General features: G+C 35.6%; 1 protein-coding gene across 1 annotated transcript in view; it reads right to left on the minus strand.

Moving 5' to 3' along the window:
- Window positions 1-9,810, minus strand: part of LOC145287990 (uncharacterized) — a 54,043-nt gene extending 44,233 nt beyond the window's left edge. Inside the window, exon 1 of the mRNA XM_080135987.1 lies at window positions 8,468-9,810. Within this exon, the coding sequence (XP_079992113.1) occupies window positions 8,468-9,426 (959 nt within the window). The 5' untranslated portion in view covers window positions 9,427-9,810. The remainder of the gene's footprint in view (window positions 1-8,467) is intronic.
- Between the last annotated feature and the right edge of the window lie 1,227 nt (window positions 9,811-11,037).

The following is an 11,037-nucleotide window of genomic DNA, read 5'->3' on the forward strand; positions in this document are numbered from 1 at the left end:
CAGGCCAGGAGGATAGGAATTTTGACTATAAATACAGTATTACATTTCTGAATCTTTGAGATGAGGATTGATTATTTGTATTATTTGAATTCATTGGACTACTGTTCTCATTTTGAGTGTGATTTTCACAACGTTTCGGTCGATGTAACCTCTGACCCTCCTCAAGTCGTATCTTGTCGAACTCAGGAATTTGGACAGAACTTCTTCCTGTCGATATATATCGGCTCCCATCATGATGTAGTTTCTACACAGGTCAACATCTCCATTTATCTTCTCAATTGGGATGCAAGTGCGTTCCTTCAGTGAGGCATCAGAAGTGGGCTTGTCCCATACCACTGTCAGAGTCTCGTCAGTAGATACTTTCATGAACAAACTCACTACATCTAGACTCAACATCTGGTTGGAATGAATGGGAACATTGTTTATTATTTCTATAAAGTGATGCATGATGGAGATTTACTTATGATTGGAGTAATTATATCTACCAGGAATTGACTAATTGGGTGGCATGCTGAACCTAAAAAACGCTAAAAAAAAATGTTGCATTTCAAATACGGTGGAATGACTGAAAGAAAATTCCTCACCGTCTTCGATTGAGTCAAGAAAAGCAGATGTAGAAAGATGGTTAAACAAATTGAATGATTTTTTCGACCAGTTTATTTTAAAATCCCTCAGGAGGAGAGGTTGAAGTTTTGTCAAGATTCCGAGATATTTTCTTCCGATATTAGGAGAGTATTACAGGAGTTGAAGTCTGGTCATGAAGTTAAAAAATCCATCTCTCCAGTCTTTAATGTCCAAATTTTAGTGGGTCTTCTTCAGCCGACAAGTTTGAATTAAGAACTTTCCTCAGAAGATTTGATTTCTGTACCACCAATTTGGGGGAGGCAGATAAATTGCTTCTCCTTAAATCTAAGTTGAAGAAGAAGGCTTATGATCAAATCTCTAATATGGACGCCACCTGCGACAATTATATTATCGCCTTGAATTGTTTGAGGGAAAAATTTCTGAATCCTTCCCTTATCTAAGATCGAATATTGGAAGAAATCCTCAGGCGGTACAAATAACAGAATTAGAAGAACTGAAAACCTTTGAACAGGTTAAACTGGACTTGTTTGAATTAGATAAGTCCTTCGGAATGGACTACTTTATAAAAGGGTTGCTTTCGGGTATTATGGTTGCCCATATATTGTTCCGCAAGTTCCCTATAAATCTTAGAAGGGAATTAATGTCAAGAACGAAAGAACGTTATCTTTCATTTGTATCCATTATGTCTAACTTTCTTGATATAATAGAATTTTTACAAACAGCACCTTTGATTACAAAAAAGCAGGAAAACTTCCCGCCCAAACCATCATTCACTTCTTCGTTTGAAGTTCAACCCAATATGATGGCCAGCTCAATTAATAAGGCAGTTAATCGTAAAAAGGGTTTAAATGCCCCAAAACTTCAATAATACTGGTGATCAGTATAAATTTTGTAAATTATGTAAATTGGCATACTATAATATTAAGGACTTCTCCAAAAATTCTTCCTATGATTCGAAGGTTTTAAGATCCTAAGATCATCAGTTATGTATTAAATGTCTTGGTGGTCACTTGGAACAAAGTTATAAGGGGAGGAAGTGATTTCCTTTCCCATACATTACATGTGGAGCTAAGACTCATTTTTTGGTAATGTGCTCAAAGACGTCAAAATCCTTTGTAGAAAGGACTTCCTTATCTAATGGTGAAAATTGTCTATTTCCTGCTATCAGAGTATCTTTGAAAGGTAAAGGACTCCCAGTGTTTTTCCATTGCATTTTGGACACTGGAAGTCAAAAGTATCTAAAATCTAAGGAAAAATTAGTACCTAGATCTGTTATAATGCCTGTGAATACATTTCTTGGAACAAGGTCTATGGACCTCTTTGAGCTCGATGTCTCCATAAAATTAGGTTCTCAAAAGCCCCATCCTTTCGCTGCCCCTTTTCACGGACAGTCTTTACTCGAAATTTCAAGTTGATTAACGAGATTACGTCCAACATTACCGAGGCAGGTTTTCGTCTCAAGGATATAAAGAGCTAAATGGCAACGTGCAACATGGTCTCGTTGGTTTGGACTTAATACAGCGAATAAAAAAATTCCGTGTGATTAAATGTCTTAATGGAACCGCTTGGAAAATTTCAAATAGAGTTATCCCCTTTGGGGATGGGCACAAATCAAATAAGAAACTCAGAATGAGTTACCTCCCTTTGATCAAGTTTGCTGATTTTTACTTGCTTGTGCTTGCTTCATATTTGCTGGGTAGTGTATCAAATCCTATCTCCTCTTATTCGGACCCGCTTGGTCCATTTTTCGAAGAATATTCCATAGAACGCAGAATAAAAAATAATTTTCTTTCCCTAGATTCCATTGGAATCAATGAAAAGGCGATCAATGATCGACCGCTTACCTATATTACTGCCTTTGAAGGGGGGGTCTTGATATTTTAACCCCTAATCATTTTCTACAAACTATGTATAAGGTATGTTTGTTGATAAATAATTACGGATCAGATGATTTATGCCCTTATCCTCCCAGTCGTGCAAAACTTTTACAGTCTCTAGAATTGAAACTTAGATATAATGAAAAATTCCAAAAGACATGGCACAATGATTACTTGTTGTCATTGAGAAAGGTCCAATATAAGAGACTTATTCCCCGGTCCCTACAGCTCTCTTACATCCAGAGTAACACTGTACATTAACACAAGCTCTAACTTTGGGCCAGAGAAAAATCTCTCTTATATCCTTTTTTCTTATTTTCGGATATCTTATATCCGGATTACATTGTAATGGGCAATAGCCCTCAGAAGGTGTTGTTGGATAAATCGTTCAAATTAAATCTCCAAATAAAACCCAACCCTTTTGGAGTCTAGGCAGAGTAATTAGACTCATCAATGTGAACGATAGCAAAGTTCGCTCGGGCTGTGTATTAAGAGACAGTTGCAAACAAGTTCATTCTTTAAAATATCTATTTCTCCTAGAGTAAAAGGTTGCTTCTGTACTGTCTTCTATAGAATTTATGGAAGATGGTGATCCCTTCTTTTGTCCGACTTGCTCCATTGCAAATGACAGATCATTTATGGTGTGCTGTGATGTCTGTGACAGTTGGTATCATTTTGACTGTGTTGGGGTGAGTTGGCAGGATACTCTTTGAATGGAATTGTCCGAATTGTTTGGAAAAAGTAAATCACTAAACTCCTTTCATTCTCTCTTTAAACTCAGTATTTCAGTTGTCAGTTGACTTATGTTCAAGTTAACATTTCTAATATTATTAAATATTGGTAATCTAGATAAGTGATATATCTAGTTTATTATGAGCAGACAAAGTCACATATAGTTACTTTAAAATAAAAATGATAAAACCTCCAATGGTTAGTTAAGTACTTGTAACCAATAAAATTATTTACTTGTCAATTAATTGACATAATTATATTGTATTTAACATTTGGAAAAAAGTAATGGGTACCCATTACTTTTATTTTCCTCCTTTGGCAGTATGTCAGAAATTGCAGGACTTGAAATGCAAACTTTCATTGGTTGATGAATTACTGCCATGTTTTATTACAGCCCTTTTGATTAGTGGATTGAAATTAGAACACTAAGCGCCAACTGGTGTTCAAATCGCTAACTTCACTTGGTTTATTTATTTCAGAAAGGTAAGACATGATTTTCGTCTTCTCCATGCAACCATGGAGTCATTAATTTCAGGATAAATGGCATCCTTTTTTCTCTCCTCAGAGAGATTATTATCTCTAATTATATAAATGCAACATTGTGTGTGTGTGTGTGTATATTCCTTATAGACTCCAAAATGGCTGAACAGATTTTCTTTAAAATTTACAGAACTTTAGTGTATAAGTCTGGGAGTGATTTTAGTTAAGTTTTGTCTCAGAATACCCCCAATAATTACTGATGATTGAAACTGTTATTCTAATTTATTTATCATCGGTAAAGCCATTTTTTCCATGTCGTCACTTAGCAACAATGATAGAACAACGAGCTGTGAAAATTCTACTGTGTGTAAGTTGATAGCATATTTTTTTTTTGCATGACGTTGTCTGTAGTTTCAAACTCTGCATGTAAATTTCTTCATTTTTTTTTTCATTAACTGCAAAGAATTTCAGAAAACTTGAAAATATACATATTTTGTAGCAGTGCAAAAAAAAATTAGGTTTCTGTTTTTCAATGCCAATTGAACAAGCAACTGATCCTGATGAAATTGCAAAACAGTTTACACACATTTAGTGAAAATGTGATTCAGAGGTTTCTTTTATGTCGGTTTAACAAAACATAGGCCTCAACAACCAAGCACAAGTAGTCTGCCTGGCAGCATAAGATAAGGAATTTTTCAAGAACGTTGACTAATTGTAGAACTATATAGCAACAACCACAATTTCTTACAATGAATAGATAGTTGATGCTGATCCTGTGGTTTCTTTTGGATACGGTTCAAGAAATCATGCCTCCCCCCCCCCCCCAAAAAAAAAAAACTCGCCAAAGTAATTGCTTTTGAGCTGGAAGAATATCTGCTTAGGGTACAAATCAAATCAGAGAAATTGAATTTTTGCTGACACTTTGCATCCCCTGTATGGGGGCTACATTGATCAGTAAGGTGTCAATATAACCAAAATTTACTAAAATAATTTTAAGATTACAAAAAAAAAAAAAAAAAAAATTATTTGAATTACCAAAGATACAGATCAAAATAAGCATAAAAAAAGCATCAAAGCAACCCCCGAGCAAGGCCAGGTAATACTGCTAGTACTTAACTAATTAGGTTTCATTAAAGAAGTTATAACGTCTCCTTACATCAGCGAATAATGTTGGTATCCTATTTGTCTATTCGACTATCATCTGCTTTTCATTCAACTGAAGCCATAACTAAATGGAACCTTACCAAGAACTTTAAACTACTCAGTAGAGATTCAACTAACACTTCTTACGAAGTCAACTATCAAACTCAGAGATGTAAAAAGAGGCAATGATTTTTGCAACCCCTAAAGGAAGGCGACTGGATTTTCATCATACCGGGTAAGTTTGCTTTTCATTCGTTGTGTCAATTTCTCTCTGCTGAGTTCTAAATTATGCATGATTAAATTTTCTACATGATATACTTGCACGTTCCAGCCTGTTTGCTGTATCACTACATGTGAAAACGTAACATAGTCCATTTGTTCTATGTGTGCAGGTGATCAAATCGCAGCGTTGTGTGCTTACGTGTCCTGATACTTGTGGGCGTTGAAACGGTGATTGCTATGTAAATGTTCCTCTCGAAGATTTGTTCCGGGCGTATGTAGCAGTTGCTACAATTGTTGGTTGGTTGGTTGGTTGTTTTTATTTTACGGCATATCAACCCTTTTCGGGTTATTTAATGCCGAATCCAAAGATTTAAGAAAACATTTTTTTAATAGAATATATTTGTTGTTTTCATGTCGGTTTCTATTTAACCCATAGTTGGACCCTAACAGGTACTACCACTCCGGGTCAGAGTGGACATGGGAGCAATGGTAATTAAAGGGTGGCTCCACACTCCCCAAAGCCCACAAGCTGGGGCCTCACCACTGGATATAGTTTAAGGTCATATCCAGGACCCCCATTGAGGAACTTTTACCCTCTGCAGGGGGGCAGTCGCCATATTTTAATGCCCCACTGACAGGGATGCTACAATCGTAAAGACTTTTCTACATTTGAACCTTTAATTTTCAAAATAAGCGCAATTCTAAATAAGCACTAAAATTATTTAAGAACTTACGTTAGCCTAATGTCATTAGGGAATTTATTTTCCATATTAATTTTATCTAAAATGACTACATACTTTCTGACCAGATTTTATTGTTTGCAGGAAGGGGGCAGTAGCTACTCTAACTTAAAGTTAGTAATATATTAAGGTGTAGTGCTAGTTTATATTGGTGATCTTTTAAATCAGCGCATTTCAGATGAAAACATTACGCCCTTACATGGCGAAAATATAAATTCCAAAAAATAGTCCAGTAGAAAAATAGGTAAATATGAAGAATTACTCCACCCTCGAAAATTCCTTTAAAATTACCACTCTTTTCGGTTTTCGGGGTCGCTGAAAACGAAAATAATGTTTAAAATTACGGCAAACAAGTAGTTTCCAAGATATGAAGAAATGTTAGTTTAAAAAAGTGGGGGAGCACTTTTCTATAATAATTTAACGTAATTTTTGGGGGAGGGGGGACTTCGTGTTTTTATTCAATGTAACATGTTTATTCAGCTCGAAAAACATGCAGTGTTTACCGATGTAATGTATTGGAAAATTCAAAATGGCGCCCGACTGTCTCTTTAACACGGTAAGTTTGGGAAAAGATGTTATAAATAATAAAATAGACAAAATACTATTAAAAAATAACCGAATATATGTCAACTTATGTCACGGTAACATACATTGAGCGAATTTCTAATAGTATTTTGTCTAGTTTATTATTTATAATACCTTTTCCCAAACTTACCCTCTCCGAGAGAGACTCGGCCGCCATTTTGAATTTTCCACTACATCGGTAAACACTGCATGTTTTTTGAGCTGAATAAACATGTTACATTGAATAAAAACACAAAAAATATATCCAGTTTGGTAGAAAAGTAACTTATCTTGCCTTTGATAACATTTATTTGTTATATATTTGTTTTTTGACAACTTTTTCGAATCTATGTGTACAGTAATACAAACCCTTTTTAGCACATCTAATTTCGCCATGGCAGGTAAGAAGTACGTAATAACGTTTTCACCTGAAAAATGTGTTTAAAAAAGCACTCGTAGAACTTCGGAATTTATCAAAAATTTGTCATGAGCAGAAATTTCATTTACATTGGATGGGGGGGGGGGTGATAAAAGAATTTTTGTCAAATAAGTAAAATAGAATCCGGGGGGGGGGGGGGCTGAGAGTCCTCATCTACAAGTTTGCGAAATATTTCATTCTTTTTGTTGTAAATAATTCAATGGTTAATTTGATAAATGTTAATATTGGTGAGAAAAAAATTTAAAGATTTTAGATTTCCTTGAAAATGTTTCATGTCGCCAATAGTGTGTACTAGCGCTTACACACACACACACACACACACACACACTTAAAGAAAATAAACCACGAAAAATAACAGATTTCCGAAGGTTTGAAGGTGGTGTCAAGTGTGTCACGGCCTCGGTTTCTACCTGAACAATTAACTTGTTTGTCGTTGACCAGATTTGGGGCGAGGTCCGATTCGCTAAAGCACAAAACCGCAGGTGAAGAAGGATTACCTCACCCGCTGGATCAAATTAAAACAATGCGTTAAATTCAAACTTTCGTATTTTTAAAGATTCAATAGTGTTGACAAATATATTTCTGTGTTTCTTTTCCTAATACTGCCCGTCGAATAAAAGCCATGCACCCCCCCACTCTGAACTAGTTTCTCCATGAACAATTTATAGTTTAATGGTTGAAAAAGATTAATATAAGTCAATGTTTGCATTAACTTTTTAACGTGGATAAAATGGCTCAATTTTTGTAAATAAAGTTGCCGGTTTATTTACTAAATATTTCACAAAATTTACGAAATCGAAGTTTTAGACAATGTTTAAAAATATAATTTTAAAGATTTTAAGTTCCGTAAATATCGGATTTGTTTACGATATTAATCAAATAAAGATGGCTACTTTACGGATCAAATTCTTATTAATTTTTATTTTAATAATAAAAAAAAATATAACAATACGCACCTTTATATTTTAACAAAACGCAAATGAAAGCACTTGCGTATTTGAACTTTCCGTGGCAAACTTAGAAAGCCATTCTGAACATGGGGAAAGGAAGTTGTGAAAGTGCACGGATTGACAACCGAAAGACTTACCTTTAAGAATTTGGGATTAAATTGGGTATTCTTTTTACAACCTAATCCAGCGTAGTATAAACACCCCCAACCTCCCCATGTTAAGAACGGTTTTCGGGGCTGTGGGGGGGGGGTATTCCGAAAGCCGTTTCTAGGCTGGGGGTGTTTATTCCGAAAGCATGGGAAGGTTGGGAGTGTTTATACTACGCTGGTTAGTGGTTAGGTCGTAAAAAAATACCTTAAATTGTTAGGTTAAAGTACAGAATAGTTACAAACCACCCTCCCCTCCCATGTTAAATACTAAGGCTTCCAAATAATTAACCCAAGAACAGAATACGTTCGACAACAAATACCCAACTTAAAGGTGATCAACCAGGGTTTTTCACCAGAGTTGTTAACTCTTTCCTTGCACGGACAGAACTTTCCTGAAATGAAAAATATGTGCTTGGGGGGGGGGGGTAAAATGCACAAAGCAAAATAAATTGATTTTGACTAACTTCCCATGACTGTATTTTGTTTAAAATAAACATTTGTTATGAAAAAAAAATAATATATATATATATATATATATATATATATATATATATATAAAATAAAGCAGAACTAGAAAACATCATACCTTGCTCTTCTCAGGTGAGTAGAATTGGAATAACGCGGCATAAATTCAACAACAGGTGCTGTAGCACTGACAATCCATTTATTCGAGCGGCCACAGTCAAAGTAGGGGTCAGTAAAAAGCACAGGTAGATAGACTTTTTCTTGGCTTCCAGGTTGGGGTGGCCCAAAAAAACTGGAGACATGGACACGATCGGGTTGCTCTATGCGTACGTTGTAAGTATATTTTCTTAGTGTATCCGCTTTACTTGTCAAGTCGGGTAACCATAAATCATACCATGGATTGTTTTTGTAGCTTTTAGACGTATAATTTCGCCCTCGCCCGGATCCCAAATCCACAATGTCAATGGTGTTATTGGTAGGTTCACGAAGCCAGTTTGTTGGTTCGTTATAGTCATCGGCTCGCCACGCTCTTGGGGCAAATAAAGGTAAGGTTTGATTGAGACGAAGTATTGTATACCAGTTCGCATAGGAGCAATTGTTATCAAAGAAGATACCACTACCGTTAATCATGCCAACTCCGGCGCTGACATCGGCAGCCAGTGAAAAATAAATATATTCAAATCCCGGTTGTTTTGCAAGGGCCTCCGTGTCGTTCAGCGCTTGATAAATGAAACTATAATAAAAGGCCCGATTGAGGGCGATGTTGTGTGCGTGCAACAGATTGGATCTGTTGTGGTAGTAAACTGTTGACAAGAACGTATTATATCGCGGAAGTTGAGATATAACACCTTTACTGTATTCTTCATCCAATCTAAGCTCTGTGATCGGCTTCGATCTACAATTACGAGGCGTGACAGACATAAATTTCTCCATTATCAAATCGAAGTTATCTTTTTCAGTCAATTCGAATGGTTTTGTATGGGCATGATGGCTGTTCCATGTTAAAAGAAAAGCCACAGCCAAAATGTAAAAAAGAGAATTGCACATGACAAGTTTTGTATTTTGCGAATGGAATAGCATTTTGTTGGAATTCAGCAAACGATAATCATGAAAAAAAAAAAAAAAGAAAAGAAAAAAAAATGGGACTTCTTGCTTTTAAGCTAACAAGTGTGTGTGTGTGTGTGTGTGTGCGTGTGGTTAATGATTGGGATTATCCACAATGGCTTTAGCCATTTTGTAAATTTGTTTGTGTAAACTTTTTTTGTGTGTGTGTGGATATTGGTTTAAATAAATTTGTTTAAAGATTATTATGAATGATTCAAGTTTGTAACAGTTATAACCATTCAACTGTGGAAGCAGTTTGTAGATGTTTGCCCGACACGACAGGTGTGTAATTTACTCACGATAAAAGGAGTGGCCTCTTTCTTTCTTTTTCTTTTTTTTTTTTTAAAGCAGGAAGTTGTTAGGTGAGAAGGACGATTTACTCAGGAAGTGATATAAATAAATATTTTGATTAATTTTTTTAGGGGGGGGGGCAACTTATTTACTTTAAAAGTGAAATTTTCAACAATTTCATAAAACTGCACTTAATAAAAATTGAACAAGTCGCGTTTCAATACCACTTATTTCTTCTCCCATCCCACCCCCGATTGAAATACGGCGGGATTTAGTTTAATAAAAACAACTGGAAAATTTAAACTCCCTTAAAAACTAATTTTAATAACGCCCAGTATTTTTAAGAAACGCCTCAGTAGGCAAACATTGGATAATTTTAATTTAGTTTAAAAATAAAATTTAAACAGTTACACCTCCTTAAGAGCGAGTGGAGTGACTGAACCTGAACCTCCGACCTTTACAGAATACTAATAAGTTAAAATTTAATAATAAAAAGCTCCTCCTCTATCACAACGTTTTTTATCCTATTCTCCTGTTCAGCCGTAGTTTTTATGTTATTTTCTCATGGAAAGTTTATCTGATGTTTCCATCCATTATTCAAAAGTGTATCATGATTGAGGTAATTTTTATTTTTGTCCGACTCGAGAGTGTTCTTTTTAGGGGAGCTGAATTCTCCCTCATTAAAAACTGAACTTGTGTCTAATTCTGCTCTTGGAGGGAGGAGGGGAGTTAATAGGGAAATAGGAACTCAAGTGAAAGTGTGATTTCATTTATGGTAAATCAATACAATTAAGCACAGAGCTTATTGGATAGAGAGAGGGGGGGGCTCTGTGGTCTTCCATTCTTAACTAGATATATACAGACTTACAATACTATCGCATTCATACTTGCAGTCATCACAATACCGCATTCACAATATGGATTTTCCTACTTAAAATGTGTTCCCAGTAACTTTGAATTTGGACTTTGCAGAGGCCATAGTCAAAATAAAAGTGAGGAGTGGACAGAACTAGCAAAGTCTACTTTAATTGGATTGGGGTCAAACAGGACCAAGAACTGTGCACCATGTTCAAACAGGGAACATGTATGCATATTTGACTCATGATGATGATAGAGGTAATGATGGCAGATATCTTGTTTTCTATGGAACAATGTAAGTCTATATAAGAGATGGGTGTCAGTATTTGCACTCGTTCCCATGAAAACATACACTTTCTGTGTGTCTGATCATATCTTTGATTGGCCTTGTGAGATGTGTTGGATTAGGTTGGCACTTCTGGATGGTAGAAATGTCTG

Source organism: Euprymna scolopes, chromosome 11 (assembly GCF_053919585.1).
Source record: "Euprymna scolopes isolate OS-2025 chromosome 11, ASM5391958v1, whole genome shotgun sequence".
In the NCBI taxonomy this organism is placed as follows: Eukaryota; Metazoa; Mollusca; class Cephalopoda; order Sepiida; family Sepiolidae; genus Euprymna; species Euprymna scolopes.